The sequence below is a fragment of the Calliopsis andreniformis genome, chromosome 6 (genome assembly GCF_051401765.1).
Source record: "Calliopsis andreniformis isolate RMS-2024a chromosome 6, iyCalAndr_principal, whole genome shotgun sequence".
Classification (NCBI taxonomy): Eukaryota; Metazoa; Arthropoda; class Insecta; order Hymenoptera; family Andrenidae; genus Calliopsis; species Calliopsis andreniformis.
Window position 1 is genome coordinate 21,177,238 of NC_135067.1, and position 24,188 is coordinate 21,201,425.

Consider the following 24,188-nt stretch of genomic DNA (forward strand, 5'->3'; position numbering starts at 1 on the left):
GAGAGAGGAAGGAGTGTTTGATAATGTCGGAGGTATTCAAGCTAGGTGATCTCGTATGGTGTGTATCGTAACGTGTTAATCACTTAACCTTTGTAATAAAAGTAGTGCGATGCGTATGGAAGCGATTACTAATCGATGTCTTTATCGATTTCAGGGCGAAGATGAAGGGATTTTCGCCTTGGCCTGGCCGGGTAAGTTCGAGTTCAATACTAACGGTTCTATGTTAACCATACTTTGCTCGGTTATACGCGCCACGAAGTCTGACGCGGCCATCATATTTGGCGGGAACGTCTCGAGTTACATTTTACTTTTTTGTTCGAGTTATATCTTCCAATATTGCAAACGAATACGTCTTTCTACGGTAGTCGAATCATTGTTGGCCCGTATTGCATATCTCCCGCCACACCCGACCTTCGAATTCAAATTGGCGCGCAGGCTACGAAAATATAACCTAAATTACGGTCCCAGATTTCATAACTTTGCCATGATGCTCCTAACAATCAAAAACTCATATGTTTGCTTCGTGTTTTTTTACAATTGCGTAGAAATTTAATTTATTTAAACATGTTTTTCAATTGTAAAAGGGATGAACATTCTGTTACTATTTGTCGTTTATAAACAGTAAATTTATCGAACAGAATTCGCGCGGTAACTCGTATTATCTTTTAGTATAAGTTAATTTATATTACGAAGTATATGTAATGAAGCTGTAATTGCTTTATCGATAACAATTTATTTCAAATCTTCATTTTAAACATTACATTGTTTATGATAGAAAATGGGAAATATGAAGGAACTCTAACTTTTTTAGAGAATAATATGACTTTTTAAATTTTATTCAATTCTAATCAGATGTCTCTGTTGGTACTTTTTTAAATAGAAACATACTGGTTACTTATCACAAATAAATTATTCAATTTGAGAAATTAATTTAAAAAATTAATTTGGAAATGAAAATAATTTCCTTGTATTTTATTGTATATGTATGTTTTAATATTACATTATAATGTGAGGAATATAGGTATAGCGAATAAGTAAGTTTCTACTGTGTTATATCTATGAAACATATTTTTCTTTTTTGTTTGTTTCTTTATTTTGAAGAACAAGTTTGCAAATAATTAATTCTCTTATGGCATCTTAAGGTGTCTAATCCTTCAAAGGACTTAAAGAAACCAACGAATACTAAGAAGGGGCCAGTTCAGTGTATTTTCTTCTTTGGAACAAATAATTAGTAAGTTTTCATAATGTCTCTTGTTTTAATTGTATTTTCTTGTGAATTGACTTTTGAGACTTATGAAAATATTTCTTGTAGCGCATGGATAGAAGAATCAAATATAAAACCATATCAAGAATATAAAGATACTCTTGTAAAATCCAGTAAATCTGGTGCATTTAAAGATGCAGTAGAAGCAATAGAGGAATTTATTGCTAATGGAGAGGTAAGTGATTTATTACTTAGGAATGAAAGATGTGATATACTTCTCAGAGAACATTTTTGTTTATTTTTTAATTGTAGAATGAAAAACATATTAAAGAAATATAAAGATATTAACGTGGATGAATTTTGTTATGTTAACACAATTTTCTCCAGGTGTTTGAAGATGGCTTAGACCCAGATTCCTTATTCGACAGACTTAAAGAAGAAAGTATATCTGAAAAGAAGAATATTGCTAAAACACCTAAGCCTCGTAAGGTTAGGTCTATATTCATATTTTCCCAATCTTAGTTTCCTTTTTTTATGTATACACTTCAACAAAACATAAATGTTATTATTAATAGTGGGTTTTAATATGCAACACAAAATAATTAAGGTGATTTCCATTATTCTTTAGGAAACACCAAAAACTAAAAGATTGGATACCAGTGCAAGTGATGTTCGTCGTCCAGCCAAAAAGCAGCGCAGAGAATCGAGTACAAGTAACAGTAACAGGATTGGCAGTATTAGTCCTGCACTAAATCATTCAACTCCTCCTAGGAAATCAGGATCAACTCTCCTCAATAGGCCTGCAAATATTGCTAGACCTGTAAGTACTTACTAAACCCTATATTATAATTATAATATAAGTATGATAGGTTTTTGTTTAAGAATTTCTTGCTACAACGTTTTAATTATACAGTTCTGATCAATGTTTATTTGAACAAATAAATAAACAGTGGCAGTGTTGTACCTCCTTGATTCCTTTCCACAGTCGTAATTTATTTATATATTTTAAAACATAGTTTGATTATATACAAAAAATTATAGACTTTTTTTTATTAAAAAGTGCTACTTGATAGAGTAAAGAATTTTATAATGAAACATACGTTTACCTTTTTCTTCCGTTTGCGATTGCTCTGTTAATTAATCCTCATATGTAATTGAAGTCAATACTTCAAACATTTGACTTTGATGTGCTTAATAATTCTAGTACCTTTTTTACTTAAGCTATGCCGTTACGGTATATTTCGCAAAAAATACACATCGTTGCATAGTTAGTATCACACATGTATAATCATACTTTTTTTCCGCGACTTGATACAAGGTGTTCTATCCAAAACAGTAAAAAATAATTTTATAGGGAAAAAATGATTTGAAATGTATGTCCTCTATATTAACTTAGATATATCGGGAACGTAAGACACTCATTAAAATAACAATATCTTAATATTGTATTATCTTGCACGGCAGGTGACACCTCCCTTGGACGTAGAAACATTGTCACAAACCCTCAAAGAAAAAAACATTCTACCATCAACCTTGAAATTTGGGTTCCTCGGTTTGGGTATCATGGGCAGCGGCATCGTAAAAAATCTGATCAACAGTGGGCACAGCGTAATTGTATGGAATCGGACGCAAGAAAAGGTATGTACACTCATTTGTTTACAATACCATACGATAATATACGGTTATTTTACACAACTACGAGTTGATGATCTACCACCATAAAGAATAGTTTGCCATTCATATTTACATAAGAGAGGTCACTGAAATCTCACATAATTTTTTTTTTCTTAATTTCCAAACAAATACAATCACGGGATTCAAATGTTTGTTGTATAAAACAAAATTGAATTTTTATTTTTCGGTCGAGGGAAATAAGTTCATCGCCTTCTTTATCACTTCATTGTTGCATAGTCAGCAAGTATGACATTACCGTGTCTTGTTTCTTGAAAGGAGATTTGCCTTCGATAAACGAAATTTTGAAGTAGTGTGACGCACAAAATTGTCCTCGGTGATATGGCCGCAGGTTTTCGTGCGGTATGATATTTGGTAGTTTCTCTTTCGAAAAATATTTATGGGAATTTATGGAAAGGGAAAGGAAGCTGCCACAAAAGAACAGAAGCGGTTTGATAAATAATCTCATTTATTAATTATCATGTAAATTGAGCATATTTTTGAAAATTGTTCATTTAAAATTATAATTGAAAACAAAGCGTTTAGGAACATAACACAGAAAATCGATATAAATCATTAGTCGGACAAAGAATGAGAAGCCCTACAAGGGCACGGGTATATCAATTATAAAATAATACAATAAGTCGATGGTTCGAATGAATGTCATACGCGACAGAGGATAGAGATATGTATCTGTTGGGTTATTGGGAGATTCGGAACTCTTCTATCGCGCAACCAGAAAATCCATGACATACACAAGAGAATGTGTTCTATAGTTTTCACCGTACATGTTTCCCTATGCAAATAACGCAGGTTAAGAAATAAGAGTGGAAGTAACAATCTTCTCACTCTCTCTAACTTTCCCCAAGTAAATTAGATAAGGGAAAAGAGGATTTAATATTTTTTAAAATACAGATGCTATTCCTACAAAAATAAATATTTTCGCAAATGTTCGTTTACGTTCGTAAAATGCGCCCTCGCTATACCTTAAAAAAATGCAAGAAAATACAAACTACTAAAAGCATTCGAAACGCCGCGAACTCGTGTTTTCGTTCGAGGAACTTGAGATTATCGAGAAATTATGCAACTCGTGCATCTACTGTAATTAAAATACAGCACGTACGTTGTTGTTCTTATTTAACACTTTCAATTTCGTGGCATACAATATGTGATGTCTTTCGACCGAATACTTTCCACGATATTCGTTCCACAGCCTATTTTTGACGAGTGATCTTCTGATAAAGTACATTTGTCGCCAGCTAATTTCTGTAGCTAACTATGGTAACAGTAATTTCTATGATCAGTCCTGAAGATCGTTTAAGATCCGACGTGTAATCCTTGGACATCTTTATCGAAAATAAACATTTAGAGGAACGGTTTCGTGATGACTAATCTTACTTCTGTTGGGCAATGTTTTGAAGCACGAGAACTGTAGACCTTTAACAGTTCTTGCAGATACAATAATTTCTTCTCGGATGGTACTTGTGATTGGCGCGCAATAAGATCTAATCTCGCGCTACTAGTTTGTTTTCTTTCGGTTAGTGTACGAGAGCTAATTAGGACTGACACCATTGGGTGCTCGCGATTTCTCTCATTCTCACGATTTCTGAATCAAACGGTGACTAACGGACTTGTAAAACTCGAAAACATAAAGAGTAATTAAGAGTGTGCAGGCACCTTAGTAAACTTCGAGTAATGAAATGAATGAAATTGGGTCTCAGAAGTTATTTCTGATAAGACATTGAATAGAATAACTAATGACCACGTTACGAGAGATACTAGAAATCATACCTGAACTGTTCGGGTACCTGCGCACTTTCAACCCTTTGAGCACTATCGCTATGGTAAATTGCCTGGATTGAACACTTATGCGTATCAACGATAATAATTAATAGCTCTGAACAGATATTCATTCGCAACCCACGTCAAAACTCCAGTACTGAAAGGGTTGGTAACGAAACAGAATATTTAAATAGACGCGTAAAAACGATAAAAACGACGAGTTGTGAGCTTGCGAGTTCGTCGAGGTATTAGAATGGATTACGATCGATAATTCCGCTTCCGATAAAGCTCTACCCTGCCGTTTCTCGCTCGGATCTACATCCGGTGTTGATCGCAAAGTCGAACGAGCCTACAGTCGCGCGCTGCCCCGTATTCTGCGATGCGTTTCTTCCCGCGACTCTCGCGTTCCCATTTTCGAGGGATGATAAAATTTTATCTCTTTGAAGTCTCTGAAGCAGTCCAAAAATAACGTCAGCGCCGCTACACGCGCGTTACCCTACTCTTACTTGTTCGTCTTTGCTCGCTGGTGGGGTACGGTGCGTCAAGGAAGGGGAAGGAAAGGTAGAAGGAGAGAGGAAAGGGAAGGGGAAAGAGGTGAAAAGGGAAAATCTAGAATTTCCGCGCATTTCGAAGTATTACCACGAATTTAAAGTTCTACAAATCGGGAAACGTTAATTACATTTGATTCTTCATAAACTATTATAGTACATATATAATGTATTTTGTTTGAAATATATGCGTAGGTATTTATTTCTTAGATCACTGAAGGTACAAGAGGTATGTTTGCAGAAGAAATGTTTGGTTTCGTAGGAGAAACTTGATAATTCTATGCTTGTTGCCACACCATATTTGTCGTATGCCTTTTTACGTCTACTATACGTGTATCAAAGAAAGTTGACTATCTGTGTGATGTACATTTTTTTACATTAAATTTTACATTCTTATCATCTTTCGAATTCTGATGATAATTTTGAAGCGACACTCTCACCTTAGGACAGTGGTTCTCTGCTGTCTCAGGGAGCCGTAAATGACATGGCGTAGCAATATTTACTTTGCGGATCAATTGAGAACCGCTGTCGTTGACTGAAAGCGGTGAGATATAAGTGCGTATTCGTATCAATATTGCGCGAAGGGTTGATTACATTAGTTCGAGTAATTATAGATTTGTCCCATAGCGCATTAACTCATTAAAAAATAAAATGCAATTTTCAAATTTTTCCGGCTAAAAATTAAACCAAACAATTTTTTGCATCTTCGGTAGTCTAAGAAATAGCAGAATCTAAAGCAATTAAAAAGGACATACTAATCAATTATCGCATAACTTTCATCAGTATTTCACGTTAAGTGATTTTTCTTTTTTTTTTCTTTTTTTTTATGAAATTGCATCGCATGCGATTACGGTAAAAAAGCAACAAATTTCAATTAAAAAATAACTCTTTCGTGATTTTGCAAACGCGTTGATTATTTTGTAATTATTGTATTTTTATATCTTACTTTTCATTTATTTTTAATCACAGAGATAAAGTACCGTAAGATGTCAATGAAACTCCGTCCGGACAAAGAGTTTACAGATTATCTATACGCCTTAGGATTTATTACTTAGAATGAAACGTAGCCAATCGTACACCTGTTTCTACCAAGTCTATTTGAGTGTTGTATCAACTACTGAATCCAAAATATGCAAAAACAATAGCAGTTCCTCAAATTACTGCTACTTTTCTTTTAGTAATCGTTCAATTTTTCCATGAGGAGTTAGGAACTATTCTAGTCCCTGCAAGTGATTTTATTTAAACGAAAGATTGCCTGGTCACGAGCGATCAACTCTGTGATAGAAAACAGGAGATTCTGATAAGTAGAAATTGTGATCTATGCTTTGAAAATTCTTCCTTCATTGACATCTTGTTATGCCCCTTCTGCTGTGTATCCTAGTTTAAGAACTAAAGTACTAGAACATAGCTTGCCTGGGGAACTTGTATCTCTGCAACTCAAATTACTGTTCGGTCTTCCAAAAGTTCTTCAATCCCATCATTTCAAACGCGCAATCGACATTCGTCTAATAACCAACAGGGGGGAGAAAGAAATAGTTCAGTTTCATGACTTAGGCCGCTCTCGTACCGCGCGATGATAAATTGCACAGTCATTATCGTACCTACGCGATGGTGATTATCGCGATTAGAATATTTCTTCTGTTTAACGCCTGCAAATGGAGTTGTCTAGCCACTAAACTGTCTTAACCAATTCAATCGCTGAATCTTTGAAACAAATTTTCTCTAACTCTACACGGTTATGAAGTGTAAAAAATATAAGAAAAGTGACCAATCAATATCAATTTAAAATTAGCTGGGAAAGACACGCCTGAGCTCAAGAAGTTGATAATCGAAAGGGGAGAGTTAATAGAGACTGGTGCGATAAAAACTTGAGACTATCAGATATATATTCCTCATCATTAATATTATCTTTTTTTCAAATTTCTCGACTCAGAGCGACTGCATAAGACGGTGTTACGATTAAGTACGTTTCCTTCTCGGACAAAATACTTTTCTTTAAATAATTATATATTTCTATCGTTTCGAACAAGTGTCGAACAAGTTGCATTTTGCTGAACAGGAAATGATTGACAGAGCGACAGGTATATCACTCAGATATCAAAGAATCTTAAGAAAAGTAACAGCTGTGTCTCTAAACGCATCGATAGCCCGATCTACCGAGATCAAGAGCGACAAAAGAAACGAAGATCGATCTAAACGAAGCAACAAATAGCACATCAGTTGTTGTCGTTGCGCATCGATCATTAGATCACAATCTTCGACAACGCGTTTGCCGATCGCGGTTCAGTCTTTCCTTCAGAGCGACGATCACATGCCTGCAAAACCGGTCAAATCGCACGCACACTTATTTACAGGAGGATAGAGAAGCGAGAGTCGATCGATTTCCACAGAAATTGTCGATCCTCCTTGAAATTGACAACTAGGCGAAATTCATTGTTGATTCGCCCCGATATACACGCGCGCCGGTGTTCTCTTCTTCTCTCTTGTTGGTTACCGTCAACGAAACTTGGCTTACGGCAGATTTGGCAGTAACACTATGACATCTCGCGTTTCTTTCTAGCGTATTCTTCTATAGAGACCGTCGATCGTTATCGTCGACGACGACGCTGATGAGTGATAACGATAATGACAAACAGCAGAGAGGTGCGAGGGCGGACAGGTTACAAGGTCGAATCGGACGAATCACGCATAAGTTCTTGGAATCTGTCCGCAATTTTTTTTGTTCTCCATTTCAATAACACACACGCACACACGATCGACCATGTTTCGTCGATATCGGTTTGGGGGAAGGGGGGCAGTAGGGGGTAGACGCGGTTTCTGTCCTTTGGTAATCATAGGCATCCCTCCTTCGCCTATTCCCAGAGGTATATGTTGTCTCTCGTTAAGCATCGCCCTTCTAGTTCCATCCGTGTTAGTCTTAAAAACCAGTGTCCTGAGTAGTCCCACGAGAAAAAGGTACCACCGTTGCTCCTCGCGAATACACCTTCACTGACTGGTGTAGAGGCACTTCTATGTATTTTGTATCTCGCGTAATGATTCAGTGGCAGTACATTCTCGTTTTGTAATCGTAATCTCATATAAAGAGAGGTGTTAGTACCGTAAAACACTTGTTGCAAAATTGTCTAGAGCTTGGTTTCACGTGGTAGGTCGGGTAGACTGGTGCTAGGCACAAGGAGACCAAGAACCTCTGGTGACTCTTTAGGCTCTTTGGCTAAGACTTCGGTGCTGAAGCCTCTGAAGCTTGGTTTTGTAATTTCCGGGTCTCCATACACAGAAGAGGAGCTATCGTCTTCCTCGATGCGGTGCAGCATCAACGGATTCGGTATGGTTCCGTTTAGCAGTAAATTCAATTGTGGTGGAGGGCTGGCATCTTCGATGTAATTGATGTGAATCCCGTCGATCATGGTCAAGCCGTGAGGACTAGTCGACGAGAGTTCGGTTGGGGTGTAGTACTCGCTGTTGACATCCTCCAAACTGGCGCTGTTCGCCAAATCGCTGATCTTTGCCTTGAAGTACGCGTCCACGCGAATGGATCCGTCTTCTTTTGGATCGAACACCATGGAATCGGTCTTCCCACATGATCCGCTTCGACAGTTGTCGAAGTAGAAGCTCGGCAAATTCTCCAGTACCTTGTTCAGCGTCTGCTGTTGGTACTTGTAACTCTCCCGTAGCCGCAGTACCTGGTGAGCGCTGAACTTTCTTATCTTGTTACGTTGGAAGACATAGTTCTCTCGTACCCAGTTCAGCTGGCTGGTCGAATAATCCTTAGCTCTCCTCACCTGTTTCGATGGAAGAGAAAAGGCCACGTGAAACATTTGCAACTCATGCTAGAACAGTATTCTACGGTTGCTTCTTTCTCCTCATAAAAAGATTTATGATTTCGTTGCATGCAACGAGTCATTAACGAGCTCTTATCGCGTGGCGTTTTAAAAAATGTAACGAGAACATAGGTGTTAGGCAGCTGTGTATCAAACGAAATATTTTACGACACGAAATTATTACCTGATCGTAATACTGATCTCGGAGCGCCGTGAGGTGGCTCGTTCCATAGTCTCTTATGTCCCTGATGTGCCTCATTTGGCCCTCGTAATTGTCGCGAATCCATTCTACTTGCTGAGCACAGTTTTCCTTTATCCTATGCACTTGCTGAGTGTAATTCTCCCGCAGCTTCTCAAGCTGTTGACTTTTGTACTGCTCGATGCTATCCAGCATTTGATAGATTTGCTTCGCGCGGGGCGTAGAACCGACGCTCCTACAGCACAAACACCAGTTGAGACAGCCGCATCTGAAAGGAAGAGAAACAGACGGTTCATTCATTGTGGTTTATCTTGGCGCGAAATGCAAATTGCACAAGACTCAATGCGGAAACGGAGGAGTATCGGTTTGCGACAATAAATACAATAGGGATAATTAATGCAAAGAGGACTGTGTTACGAAAAAATGAGAGAAAAAAGAATACCTTTGAATGGAAGAACAAAGCATGGGAGAGAGAAAGGGAGATACTCACCTGATCAAAAGATAACGCAGCAGCTGCAAGAGTAACGTTAAGAGAAGAAAGGCCGTGGCGCAGGCAGCGCCCACCAGGATGCTGATGATCTTGATTTTGTGTAAGGTTATTGGATTCATCTGCAAACTAATATAGGTAGTCGCATTGGCAATCGGGTTGACCGCGAAACACTTGTATTGTCCAACATCCTGCCTGAGCAACGTCGTGATGTACAAAGATCCATTCTCGAGGATGCGTACGCGACCATCGTCAACGAACGGTACACTTTGTTCCCATCCGTGTACGGGAGGATGTTCGACAAAAGCGTCGGGAAAAGCTGGATCAGGATTCCAATGCAGTACCTTGAGAGTCGGCGTGACCCATGTCAAGGACGGCGGGGGATTGCCGTTAAACTCGCATTCAAGAAGCACCGAGTTCAACAGCAGATACTGTTGTGTGGGCGTAGCGTATGCCAAAAATGGCGGAGTGCAGTCCAAATAACGAAGGGTATTCAGCATATCATTGCCACCAGTCTCGAGCTCCTCGCCGCACCTGAATCCGCTTTGAAATGCCGTTCGCAAGTGCTCTTTGCTCTCGGCCCACTTGACAAACCAGAACATGCGGCAGTCGCAGGCCCACGGGTTCCCTTGCAGCTGCAGCTCGGTCAGCCGCGACAGCTGCGCGACATTCGCCGGAAGGAAGGTCAGATTGCTGTCCCGCAGATCGAGCTTACGAAGGGCAGGCGTACGATCCAGAGCGCGTCGAGAGATCTCTCTTAAGGGACTCTTGCTTATTTCCAGAGTCTCCAGTTCCTCTAATCCCTTCAGATCCTCGTTCCGAAGGACCTCTATCCTTGTTCCAGTCAGCAAGAGAGTTCGCAACTTTCTCACCGGTCGCCACACGTCCTGCGGAAGCACTGTGATCTGCAGGTACCTCAGCCCGAGCCATCGCAGATTCGACAGGCTCTGGAACGTAGCGCTGGTCAAGTGGGTGATCGGATTGCCAGAGAGATCAAGGTGCTGCAAGGAGCTGAGTTCGGCGAAGAGGCCACGTGGAATAGTATCGATCTCGTTATTGGCCAGCTCTAGAATCTTGAGGTGGATCAGTCCGGAGAACAAACGGGATGGAAGTTTGGTCAGTCTATTGGCAGACAGAGCAAGCTCTTGGAGCTCCTTATTGGGCTTGAAGGTGTGATCTGGCAAAGAGACCAGTCGATTACAGGACAGGTCTAAACGGGCCAGGGCCTTGGACGAGGAGAACGTCTGATAAGGAAGCACCGATAGTTGGTTCCGCGACAAACCGATCTCCGCCAGCTGATCCAGACCCTGGAACAACACTCGTGGGACGATGCTCAGCCGGTTGCCAGTGAGGTTCAGGTACTGAAGTTGGTGCAGCGGATGGAAGACGTCCGACGGCAATTCCGTCAGCCTATTGTCACCTAAGTTGAGATGCTCGAGGAACGTAGTCGCACGAAACGCGCCTGGTTCGATTCTTTCGATGCCACTGGAGGTCCAAGCGAGATTTTTCAGCCGAGCGGATGCTTCGAGAGCTGCGACAGGTATGGTAGCAGCCCTGACGCCCTTTAGCACAACGTTCGTCGCCTGTTTTGGCAAGCCGAGCCCGAGGAAGGTTCGCTCCTTGCAGAGCAGGCTCGTCCCATTGTCCAGGCACTCGCAACCCGTGGCACATTCTGCTTGGAACGAAGACGGCGTTGACCCCGAGGACGGGGACCGGCGAGGACGATCCTGTGTATCCGCGGCGTGCACCGCTACCAGAAGAATGATTAACCACCACCACGAGCCCTGCGCCAATACCCGCTCCCACATTCCTATAACCTGTAACGTGACGATATCCACCCATACAACCAAGAACTCCCATGCCTAGTGTGTCTTCGCGAGATCCAAGCTTCGACGATTCTTCTGTGTACAATTCGCTACGCTTCGAACCAAGCGCGACACCTCTCCGACCGCTTTGTTCGCAAACGGCCTTCGATAGAACAACACAAGGAAAAGCGCACGCAATCGTGGTCGTTGATTCGATTCTTCCAGCCTCCACGTGCTCTCGCGAAAACGCTTCAAGTGTCTACAATACTCCTGTCTTTAACCGTTTTTCTCTGTTCTCTCGTACCTTGTGTCTATATTGCTACCTACCTACCGAGGATCACGGACAAGCCGCGAAGCACCACCGAGCGGGTCACGGCCGTGGACAACCGTGGACAACCGTGGATTGGATTATCACCGGCGGCGTGCGTGTCTCTCTTAACCGTTCGTAAAAAATCCGGGCCAACGTCTCGTGGACATATAGAATCGGTGGTTGCTGTTGACTTTGTTGTCGATGGCGGCAGTAGTGTTGCTGCTATTGCCGTGTCGAGCCGGTAACATAATTGTGCGCGCTCTAATGGAACGACTAGTAGAGAGTTCCGAATTTGGACGGGAAGGGAAAATCCGCCACGATACGGCACTCGCGCGTACAATACGGGCACTCGCGCGCGCAAATACGCATATAGACAGAAATGGATAACACATATAAGTCGAGCTACGCATATGCGGACTCCGAGTACACATGCACCGGCTCTCCCTATTTTTCTTTTTTTTTCTTCTTTCTCTAGCGTCGTCAGCGTCGTCAGCGTCGTGTCGTCGTCGTGTCTCTGTATGTGTCTGTATATGTTTATCTGTCTCTCCCTCTCTCCCCTTCCTTCTTTCGCAAGCCCTGTCAAACGTGTGACTGCAGCAACTGGAGGTAGTACTCTCTCCTGTACCGCGTGTCACATGACACACTCGGGCATCGCGACGCGACCAGCGTCGTCTGTCGCGTGTCAAAGGTAAAAACTGACTGTCTCATACGGCTGCACTCGCTCGCTTCTCCTCGTGGCGAGCGGCCGTCTCGGAGAAACGGCAACACTGTCAGCTTCGGGAACCGCGCCGACGCAAATCCGACATCGCTGCACCTCGCTGCGAGAACCGCCCCTCCGCGTCGCCCCGCGCGCTGGGCAAAGAGGGGAAACCCGGAGGACGATCAGACACCATCCCTCCACTCGTGTTGCTGACCACCGTCACATGCCAGCCGACATTGCAATATTTTACCGCTCGAATATGTCTAGTCCTGCCCTCCTCTCAATATTTCCCTTATTTAGCGCATATGCTACTCCTTGGTATGCAACTGCGCGCGCACAGCCGCTCGATTCAGCCACCTTCGGTTTTCCCGTTAATTACACCATTTTTATCTGCCATCTTTCTGCCCTGGTAACTAGTAGCGTGGCCGTTGCTTACCCGAGCAAACCTTTCGAATCTTGTTTCGCAACAAACAAAATGAGACGAGTTGAAAATAGCAGAGTAACTTTGTCGTCTGCACCTTGTCTGTGCAAATAAGATCACGATTTACTTTCGGCCAACGGATGACAGTCGGCGGTTTAATAAACTGAGAGTCAGCAATACTCTATGGAGTTACGATTAAACATGGATGAAATTATTCCCTCGGGGATGTGTAAAGCGGATTTCGGAGAAATGCGGGTTTCAGCGAATTCCCTGACCGCGTTATATGATAGTTTGTCGAGGAAGAAATAATTAGCCTGTTTTATTTAGTATTATCGTTGGCGTGGTTAATTCGGAAATGTTGAAACACTGCGGTTGGGATACGAATAGACGTAATAAGTTTAGAGTGTTGCAGTTCCAAGAACTCGATCGAAATGCCAATTTGTAGCAAAGCAACAATCGCGAAAAAGGTTCGTTGACTGTATAATAAAGTTTTAGTTCGAAACATTTGGCTCATAATCTTATTCGCTGCACTTTTGAATCGATATTATTGCACAGAACGAACGCTATCGCCTGTTACAATTTAGTCGTACTGTTTGACACATGCACACGCATCGGCGATGTGTCTCAATTTAAATTCAATATCTATACAATGATAATGTATACCCGGATCAGCTGTCAACTGGCTTGACAAGAACATCCTTAAATGGATCGGTCATTAATGCATATTTTAGCGGTAACATTATAGCGCTGCATATTTGAGTAACATTCTCCTGATACTGCGGAGCGAACACTATTAGTTTCGCCTCAGATCCTGCGGACGACGTTCTATTATCGTGTAAGATCGATCTGAAATTCCAACGGTCTCGATTTTCACTTGAAAAAGGTTCGAAAGCGTGTCTGCGTATCAAGTTCAACGAGAAGTCAGGATGACTTGGTGGTAACGGATTTCGCAACTAGCTTATTAATTTCAAACAAAAATAATCCAGTAGACTCGTAATATTTCATTATACTTTTCAGAGCTCTACAGTTAGTACTTTCTATAAACTCAACTTATTATTGGATTGCATATGAAATTACCATTTGAAATGGAGAAGTTCTTGAAATAGAGTCTATCGGTTTTAGCCATCTATATACTTCTTTACAGTAATCTACTGAATAGTAGACGTTACCATCTTTAAAGGTATTGGCAGGTCTGTGCACGTTTCATTCTTTTCACTCGAATTTATTCATAATGGTTCTATCTACTCCGCTAATATTCAAATTGAATCGTTATTCGAGGAAACGTCAGTTATCTTTCCGATCTCTAGCTTTTAGCTGAACACAAATAGAAACCAGAGTTGCATTGCTGCCTGCAGTAATCGTTACCTGAATCGTACTATTTAATTTTCATGTCTCTTAGCTTCAAGTTGATTAACCAAAGTGGGGCATCACTATAATAATTGAATTACTAGGTTTGCATCGAGCCACCTAATCCTGTTTAGCATTAAGCAAGAGACTGAAAAGGGAATTTCGCGGTCGTCGTGAAAGCCAGGTGCACTTGTAAATCAATCACCCGACCGAACTGTCCACGTGTACAATTACTAGGCCGACCTTGGACGATAGCTGTACCTGCGGCAGCCAGACGTTCAATTTTGAATATACATTCATGATAGCAACTTTTCTTGCGGCACGTGAACTAGAAAGGCAGCCACAGATAGAAGTGAACGTTGTAATTTAGTCGTTTGAAGACGATTTTCGACCAGACATCAAACGATTACACAGCAATCCTCTGTTTAGGCTCCATATTAATATTCGTGCTCGTTTCGTTCGGGAACGTCAAAGACATTTGGATTAATCCTCTCTTACCAACGAAGTTGGCGAAAGCAAACGCTTTAGAGTATGTGCCTTGCGATGAAATGCTGACAGTAAATAAACTGAGACGTAGGAACTTTTGATTGTCGCTAACAGATTGAAACCGCTATCGTACATGTGTTTGCATTAGTAGATAACAAATACGCGAAACTACTGTGAATATTCTTCAGTTACGCTTACAGATATGCGTGATAAGCTTCGATTCGCTTGTTATTCGTTCCCCCCTCATGCCTGTCTCACTGCTTTTTTTCCGACATCGAATTTCACCTCGTCCCGTTCCGTAAACTGGATTCAGTCGCGTCGCAAAACATCGACGTGCTTATCGCACCGCATTTTTGCCCTCTATCAAGGTGTAAAGCTAGTTTGGCACGCGGCTGATTGAATTATACCCAACCCGTGGCTCGGCATTAACGAAGATTGCGACAATCAATTGCAGTCTGTTTTCGTACTTGTTTCGGACAGGATTTACATGCGCAGACCCTAGCAGATTGACTTTAACCTTGATCGAGAAACTTCCGTAGGTTGCTCAAAGTCCACGAAAACTCAATTTTCCTCCTTTCTGTGTCTTCACCTCGGTCATGGTCAAGGGGAACGACTATAAGGGTAGGATCATCCGGTTTTCTCCTCTAATCTGTTATGCCCGTAGCTGCCCCCAGTCGTGGTGCGGTTTCGAGGTTAAAAAAGCTGTAGAAGATCCTTCCAATCTGTGGAATGTTTCACAGCAGACTCCGACAGCAAGTCTATTGCACGAGCAAGGAAAATGTTTTTCCAATTAACAAACGTAACGCTTGATCTCTCTGGATCGCTGAATATGAATAGTTGTACAAGAAGTGGACGTGAATGAAAAACGAGTGCGAAGGTATCGACTAACAGGTATTACGTAACGGCGTCGATGAGCGGAATAGAGAAAAGATTCCTTGCAAAGGGGATGCCTTAAGCAGATTGATGCCATTTAGGAAGCACATCGTGGAACACGAAACACGGTTTCGGTGTTTATATAAAAATAAACCGAAGCATTTCGTGACTTGTCCTGGAATGTCTTCCAATGATATCTCTTGTCGCTCCCGAGTTTGTGGGGAACTCTTTTTCAATTGACGAAAACAACGCTAAAGATATGTAGTCAGTGAATTGGGCGGCCAAGTTACGTAACACGGTTGGCACACAATTTTCAGGAGGGTCAAAGACGATGCATGGGCGGCAACGGCGTCGGTTAAAAGGAGGGCGAGGGGAGGCAGCTATTTTAAAGGACACAGCGTTCTTTCGCTCTCAGAGGTGTCCCGGGCGTAAAATTGACATAAAAACTATCTCCCTGACAGAGACAGAGAAGAAATACAACTCGATGGTAATATCTGGGTCCTTGAATTGGAGGCGAACGCGACGTGGGTATCAGTCTCTTCGAGGTGTGCTTTCCTTCGTTGCATAATATCGGTGAGCTCGCAGGGCTGCAAAACTGGAAGGAAGCAGCGTTGGAGTTAAAACGGAACGGTGGAATGGCGCGGCCGCGGCCGATGTAAGAAAGGAAAGGCCTCTGTGGATCGAGGCAGGCCGATAAAGCGCCCGCCGGTTGCTAGTTACAAGAGAAAGAGGGAGAGGAGGCAGCTGCTGAAGGGAGAAAATCGACGAAAAGGCGCGAAAGGGCGAGGAGGGAGGAGAGAGACGGTCGAGCGTTGAGCAGACGTGAGTGGAGCTCGATCAGCTGGGAACAGGGCGGCGTTGCCAGATCGCATCGCGTGACCCCCGGCTGGCGACCGTGTCTCGGCTCCGTCGATCAATATTACCGAGATCTGGCAACCTCGGCACGCTAGCCGACTCTCCTCTTTATTTATACGTGTTGCCCGTGTTGGTTAGACAGCGCAGGCCCGCACCGATCCTTCCTTTGCTCGCTTTTGTCCTTCGTCGCTTTCGTCCCCTTGGCCTTTACCGGTTTGCCACGATTCCGATATTTTTGAAAGGTTAATTGCACTTCTTGGCCTGCGAATACTCGGACGAATATACTTGGGACCACCGAGGCACATATACTTCTGTACAGAGAAATCGTGACTTGGAAGGTATGCCATTTCCTTCGCATTACCGCAGACAAAAATGTTTTTAGTCCGATGTATATAAATCCGTGCGATCAGGGACGTACGAACGCGCCAAGTGCAATGCGCTCCGAGAGGCAGTCTGAATGAACGCGTGTCGTTCAACCTCCCTTGGCTGACTCGTTTCTCGCCACGGATTTGCTTAGATATTATATCGAACCGTCACGCATCGTTCTGAGCACGAAAGTGCCGCACGTGCGTGAACCACTAGGAAAGCTTTTTCAGTCTTATCTTATCGTTCCAAGTGTATCTTGATGCGGAGGAATTATTTTTTTCCAAAGTCGACGACCACTCTTTCCGTTCAACCAAAATGGAATCATTAGCCGCGACACGTCCTTAGCTAGTGAGACAAAGGTTCCAATTTTCTTCGTTAAAAAAAAAATACTTGTAACTGCAGTAGTCTCTAGAGGATTTCCACTGCAGCTACGAGGAACAAGAATGCCGCTAATTACACCCCTATTAGAGTATCCTTTTTCACCTTTACTTTCCTGCCCTCTCGCCTCAGCACGACCGTTCTTGCCAGCGCCGCATCAGCGACTCGGTCAAATTAATTGCCAGTCGTGTCTCTGGTTTGCTAATAATAATCGATATGTGTCTAGAAGATGTTGAAAGCGATTCTGAAATCATTGTCCATATCTTATGAACGGAATATAAACTCGCAGAGATAGATGGCACTCTCTGGGCTCCTGTAGAAGTCAGGAAATTAATTTGTGAGCTCACTCAACGTTTACTATGGGTGCTATCAAAATGTTTGACAGATGATTCTTCAATTTCCGCTAGACTTTGTGGAGGCCTTCTCTATCACTCGATAAAAATGGCTTCTAGCCTTGGAAATTCCCACGCTCCTTCGCTTCCTTTCGCCATTTCACTTCTCGGTCGTGTACGGTACGCGGCCGAACAATTGCGCGAACTTTGCTATATGGAATTTTATATAAACGATTTCCACGCGTTCGTCGCGAGTTGCAAAGGTCGATATACCCAGCCCCTCTACCATCACTCGCACGATTCTACATCCGCCACCTCTGCAACTTGTGTTCCGCAGTGTCGGTTTCGTTACACATCCACTTATCCTTTCGTGTTGATCTACACGCGTGCACGTGGTGCTTTCCACCAACGGCCTAGTTTTTTTGGGAAAAGGGAACACGAGAGCTATCAGCTAAACGTGGTTTCCCACGCGGTCGACCTCATGCTGGAACATTCCTCGCACTTACACATCACAAATTTTACACATCAAAAATTCAATTTTCTTGTACGTGTTCGTCAACTACTGTACATTGCATAGCGTGTTTCAACACTGGTGATATAATTCCTAAGATGACAGAAATGATCTTCTTTCGGGGTAAATGTTCTTAAAACACTCTGTATAGTTAATGTTGAAATGTGACGTGCTACGTCAAGCACATTTCTTTGGTACCAGGTTCAAACAAAACGCCAACCTGACAGTTTCAGTGTGAGTCTGTGCAGTCATCCACCCACGTGTTACGTGGGCTTTGAAATGCTCACACATGGTGTGGAATAGGGAATGTTTCCTGCCTATATACGGTTCTGTATGACACACATTTATTATTACCCAAAATGCACATCTGCACCTACTCCTAACGGAAAGGTGAATTAAAAGTGCATGGCGTTGGTTGCTGCATAGTAATGTATTCAAAGTTGAGGGAGTGGACAAGCTTGCCAAATAAGGATTCCAGGACGTTGAAAATTGTATAAACGGTGGCTACATCAAGGACGCTCTATGCTTCTTTATTGCAACAGCCTGTAACGTTGCACTCGGAAGAGCGAAACTCGTATTGGACGTAGCCAGAAAGCAGTCTGTACATGGTTGCATTCGTCCCTAGAAACCGTTGAATTTCTTCCCTCGTGGAAGCCACACAAAGTCGGTTAACTTGGTTCAAGGTTGCTCGCTCGTACGCGTTGAAGTGATTTCAAATTTATTTCGTCATAAATTTGTATGTAATTCTGAATAAACAATTCTGCGAGAAATAATTCTTACTTAAGTTTCAAGACTACTCAGTGATATGAAAAATACATGGGACAGTGTTCTTGGAAAGAATTTTTTGGAATAGCTGTGCCCCCTAAGCTAATATCCGTTACAATTCGTTACATCAACTTCTTTTTTTTTTTTTTTTTTAAATATAAAATTCAAATATTTAAAATTTTAAACGAGTTGTACGGTTCCCAAAGTTAATATTTGAAATTGTGAAATTAGTTATACTTTTGCGGGTGTATGGTTCCTTTCCGGTTTTGAAATTTGAGTATCTGTTACAATGCTAACGTGGCAACGATGCAGGCAATTGAGAATGTATGTACGAGGACATACAACCGCTTCGCGTTACATCCGCGTGTGTCGTACAAAAAGAGAGGAAAAGGTTCCTTGACGGTTAATCTTTTAAGCTTCGCCTTTTCTATTTAGCGCTCATTCAATGCCGCATCGCTTTATGTCCGCGTCGTTTGCGACAGTTGATTGTGCTGTGGGCCAAAATGGCAAGGCTGCCAAATCGTGCGGTGAAACATTTCCAATAATTTTCATCCACGGTCAAAGAAAGAGAGAAACCGCAACAGCAGAACATTTCAATGTATGAGTATTCGAAACAGCGCAGCACATGGGTCTTCTGTTAACGCGACTGATATCGCCCGCTTAATATTGTAATCAGTCTACTGTATTTTTCTCTGCACGCATCAGCGTTTTTACGATAAGGCAACCAGAGTCCTGTATTTGTCGAAATAAATTGAACGTGTAAAATAATACAGGTCAGGAATACGATCGATGGTACACTTCCTGCCCGATTACCCTCGCGCACGTGCAACGAAATAATGCTATATGCGAATCAATTTTTATATTCGTTTCCTATTGTGTCGCGAGTATTCGACAGTTAAATGTATCCGAGATACCAAGCCAGTGCTTGTAAACAGGAAAAGATGATTGATTGTATCGATAATACCGTGCCACGGTTATGAAAGGTTGTTTATCGACCAAAAGATACAACCTATATTGCTTCCTTTGTTCTTTTGTTGACAGCGCTTAACTGACTTGTGGACTAGTGGCGTTCATTGTAATTAAATACATACGTAGTAATCTAATTCCCTTTCAGAGACTTTGTCTGTATATTCATGATCTGATAATGTTTCTATATCGCACTAATTCTACTATGCTAGATAAACACTGATTGCTCTTTGATTTACTGTAGTAGACATTCTTCGAAGTCTAAAATTCTATTCTTGAACAGCTGTAAATTGCTCGAAAGACGACACCATTACATGTTTGGAAAATATCGTATCGATTTTGTTTGAAAGGTTGAGAAAGAATGGTCTACTAAATAAGAGTGATGTAACGGGGCTAGAAGCATTTTCGACGAAATGTAGTATTACGTTGACAGTAGATATCACGAATTTATTTTTCTGTCCTCGAACTATTGATGTGAATATTGCTTTCGAATCGTCTATGCAGATGACGGACAACTCCGAAATCCGATATTTTATATCACCTCTCTTACATCACTGTTTTCTACTGCTTCATAACGTTTCTCATACGAACAGCATAGAAATTCCTAGAAATTTATCAAAACAGAATTCCGAGTCCAATTGAAAGTGATGAATTTTTAGTTCTTTAATACTCAACGACATATGAGAAATCTTTCTTTTTAGTCGTAAATGGCAAGTATCATGAATGATGCAATGGCGTCGTTTGCTGATGTGGCAAGCGTCTCAAAACGCTTAGCTTCAGATCCGTTAGAGAACATGTACGTGACGAAAATGGCGACGGAAATGGCGAGTGGCTCGTTGTGGCGACATCTGCGGGCAATAGACAGGCGTTAGTTTTGATTTCACGCAGCACCGAGTGGTGTCGCTACAGTGTCGACAGAGCACGTTCCAGGGCCGATCAAAATTTTCACAAGGGCCCTGGATAAACAAGAGAACAATTAATAAAATTAATTAATTCTAAGCTCTGCATATTTTGATTCGAGGAAAAAATTTTTTTTAATAATTTCTATAGTAGATAATTTTCAACGATATATTTAAGTTCAATTAAACTTAATATTATTTCAATTTTAATGTTACAGTGTGCAGATTTCGTAAAGGCAGGAGCAGAACAAGGACTAACACCTTCCGATGTTGTGCTTGCTGCTGACATTACATTCTCTTGCGTAGCTGATCCTCAGGCTGCCAAAGACGTGAGTTGCTACCCTAACTCTTATGTGGTAACTTGTGTTCAAGTATATTTACAAGAAATCATTTTTTTCCAGATGGTCTTCGGAAATTGCGGTGTCCTCACAGAAATATCTCCAGAGAAAGGGTACGTGGAGATGACTGGTATCGACGCTGAGACTTCCCAAGACATTGCTGAAGCAATAACCGCGAAAGGCGGTCGTTACTTGGAGGCCCAAGTACAAGGTAGCAAGACTCAGGCTCAAGAGGGTACCTTAGTGATCCTCGCAGCTGGTGATCGAACTCTATTCGACGAATGTCAGTCCTGTTTCGAAGCAATGGGAAAGAACAGTTTCTATTTGGGAGAAGTGGGCAATGCTTCCAAGATGAATCTTGTACTTCAGCTAATGGCTGGCGTAACTTTGGCTGGTTTGGCTGAGAGTATGGCTCTTGCGGATCGCGCTGGTCTCCAACAGAAGGATGTCCTAGAGGTCTTAGAATTAACCTCATTGGCGTGTCCTGCGATTTTGGATAAAGGAAAAGGTATAACGATGTTCTTGACTTCTTTTTGAGTCTAGATATAAATGTAGACTTACTGATTGAATAATATTATCGTTTCAGCCATCATCGAGGGTGGTTTTCCAACGCAGTTACCGCTGCAACACATGCAGAAAGACTTGAGACTCTCTTTAGGAATGAGCGACCAATTAGAGCAACCCTTGCCGCTAGCTGCCGCGGCGAACGAAGTCTACAAACACGCTAAACGCCTTGGTTACGGGGAACACGATGCCTCTGCTGTTTATATCAGAGCCAGGTTCTAACGGAGCATGCATCGTCGAGCTTTCGCTATACCATATTTATTGCAATATCAAACGTTGTTTCCCGTCGCTACCAGAGAAGAGTAGTGTGCTATATGTCGAAGGATAGAAAAAGAGCAACGACATTTACATAAATCCCATTGGAAACTGATTCTGAAACGAGACTCAAATTTGACATATTGAGATAGATGTGTTGCATATTTGTAGGCCTCGTTCAGTTTAACGCGATGACGAATGTATAAAGTATAAATGTACTTTTTTTTACATATTTTTCAAGATGACTCTTTTCGCGAATGTATTTTTTTTCTTTCCCCTTTTTTTATGCATTGCACAGCAACTACTTTTCTCGCTAACAGCGTGTGGGTTTTGATACTCGATCTCTCGGATCGCTTTCCGACTTCGGTCTCGGCAAACGCACCCCTCGCTTAAAAACTTGACAAGAGACTTGGGACGTGTCGAAAATGTGCCTTACGAAACCTTTTGAAGCAAGGCTTCTTAATTATTTCTTGATTTTCCTTTATGTTGCACGGTAAAAGCTTCAAATATTTTAAATGATTCAGTGAAATGGATTTAAGATACAGGATAATGATTAGAGAGAACGATCGTTCTTAGAAAGAAAAAAGTGGTAGGGGTATATTATATGATCTATTGGTGCAATTATAAGGTATAATTCAAGGGGATAAAAGTCTCTTTTGTAAAAATGTTTTAGCAATATATTCGGAGTATCCTTTAAAAAGAATGTCAAGTAAAGAGCTAGGCCATATATTCTCAGGTTTTCTTTTCTTTATTTTACCCTAACACGAAGGAACAATTGTACATTTTAATTTTACTTTATTTCTATATTCTTTGCATGCGTTTTAAGCGTTAAGCAGTGAATCTATAAGTACTTAGTCTTAAATTAGTGTCTTATAAAAAAGATACTGAAGAATATATGGACTCCTTTTATCATCGGATTAATCGTTCTGGGAAACTTCTGATATATTGCCATAAAAATTTCAATTTTCATTAGCGATTAGAAATATTTTGCGCCTAGCGCGAATACAGCTTTCGTTCTAATCGACGTGGCTCTTAATTAAATTAGCCGAAATAGCGCGAAATTGTTTTACGATCATCATAGTAGCATTACAAGAAATGGAAAATATGAAAATGTATCAAGTTCTAATTAACATGTACGTATGCTACTATATACGGAGGCTTTTCGGACTCAATTGACGTCCCTTTAATAAGATTAAATCATTACTTACATATAGATTTATATTAAGTCGAGACACGTGGTATGGGGATGTGGTTTCTTCATGGATCAATCAACTAGTTTACAGAATATTCTCTTTTTCTTCGCGTTAGCTCATGTTACGGCAAGAGACGATTGCTCCTTTTACTTTGGAAATTCCATTCAGTCGCCATAATTACATTCTACCTTGTTTCAAGCTTTCGCAACATCGCAAAATGAATTTTTCATCTTTTCGCGAAATTTGATTGCTTGTAACATGAAAGAAACATGCTCAACGATCCACCACCGATTTTTCTACCGACTCTAATAATTGATGGTATCGCATGTTCAGCGAACATGAACGTATCCGCACAGTTCTTAGAACGATTTCCATGGTTAATACGTACTTTGCTCTCTCGCTTCCTTTATCGCGCGCTCATGCTTGGTGTTAAGATCATTTTACAGAAAAGAAAGGGAGTATCTTCTTGACAAGAAGATGAGAGAAGAATGGGGCGCACTTCCGTTTCCCAGAACAGTCGTGCGAGTCTCACAAGCGACATGCGACCAAGTCGAGAGCGACCGAAAGGTTACGGAGTTTGTTCTTGGAGTGATCGGTACGAGTTCGAAACAAACTCTTAGGGTGCGTGGGAAATTACGTACCGTATAGCTGTAACAGTGGCTAGGTGCCCATATCACACATACTTGTATATGTAATTAGACTATCGATAGCGTTCTAACGTTACAATGATATATTGTACATGTACGAAGCGAAAAACAGGAATGACAGAAATAGAAGAAATATTAAATATTCTACAGTAAACATGAAGAAACGAAAAAATATAAATATATAAATATATATATATATATTACACATATAGCTAGTAAAGAGTATAAATCACAGAGATGGAGGAATACGTGTGTGAGTGCGAGTGTGGGTGAATGCGAGTAATGTCATGAGCATCGCGTCAGTAACTGACGTTATATGTTTTGTCACGAAATACACTGGTTTTTGAATAAATATCTATTTGAATTACGAACATTCATATTCAGTACCCGTGGAACGTTCACGGTCTCAATACACTCATACGTAATTCTCTTCTCCTCTAACTTTGCGCTCCTTTATCCTTATATTAT

At 41.5% G+C, this 24,188-nt stretch overlaps 2 protein-coding genes across 3 annotated transcripts; one reads left to right on the forward strand and one right to left on the reverse strand.

Moving 5' to 3' along the window:
• Nucleotides 1-12: 12 nt before the first annotated feature.
• On the forward strand, nt 13-21,847 carry Ndf (Nucleosome-destabilizing factor). The gene is made up of 10 exons (XM_076381470.1): nt 13-58; nt 155-191; nt 1,143-1,231; nt 1,313-1,439; nt 1,592-1,693; nt 1,833-2,024; nt 2,669-2,842; nt 20,942-21,052; nt 21,125-21,569; nt 21,648-21,847. Exons 1-10 carry the CDS (start codon nt 24-26, stop codon nt 21,845-21,847), a joined length of 1,512 nt encoding a protein of 503 aa, XP_076237585.1. The 5' UTR covers nt 13-23.
• On the reverse strand, nt 8,322-11,978 carry LOC143181183 (uncharacterized). 2 transcript variants are annotated; one of them, XM_076381468.1, is made up of 4 exons: nt 11,842-11,978; nt 9,713-11,526; nt 9,208-9,490; nt 8,322-8,984 (listed from the first exon to the last, which is right to left on the reverse strand). In XM_076381468.1, exons 2-4 carry the CDS (start codon nt 11,515-11,517, stop codon nt 8,328-8,330), a joined length of 2,745 nt encoding a protein of 914 aa, XP_076237583.1. In that variant the 5' UTR covers nt 11,518-11,526; nt 11,842-11,978; the 3' UTR covers nt 8,322-8,327. The 2 variants fall into 2 exon arrangements, with proteins under 2 accessions (XP_076237583.1, XP_076237584.1); XM_076381469.1 differs by having other exon boundaries at nt 11,846-11,965.
• Nucleotides 21,848-24,188: the final 2,341 nt, after the last annotated feature.

Bases quoted from the DNA above. Each gene is read 5' to 3' on its own strand.
- Ndf (XM_076381470.1), top strand. From the start codon at position 24: ATGTCGGAGGTATTCAAGCTAGGTGATCTCGTATG. The intron at 1,440-1,591 runs GTAAGTGATTTA...AATTTTCTCCAG, and splicing joins AATTTATTGCTAATGGAGAG to GTGTTTGAAGATGGCTTAGA. The intron at 2,025-2,668 runs GTAAGTACTTAC...CTTGCACGGCAG, and splicing joins CTGCAAATATTGCTAGACCT to GTGACACCTCCCTTGGACGT.
- LOC143181183 (XM_076381468.1), bottom strand. From the start codon at position 11,517: ATGTGGGAGCGGGTATTGGCGCAGGGCTCGTGGTGGTGGTTAATCATT. The intron at 9,491-9,712 runs GTGAGTATCTCC...TCTTCCTTTCAG, and splicing joins CTGCGTTATCTTTTGATCAG to ATGCGGCTGTCTCAACTGGT. The intron at 8,985-9,207 runs GTAATAATTTCG...CCATCGAAACAG, and splicing joins GAGATCAGTATTACGATCAG to GTGAGGAGAGCTAAGGATTA.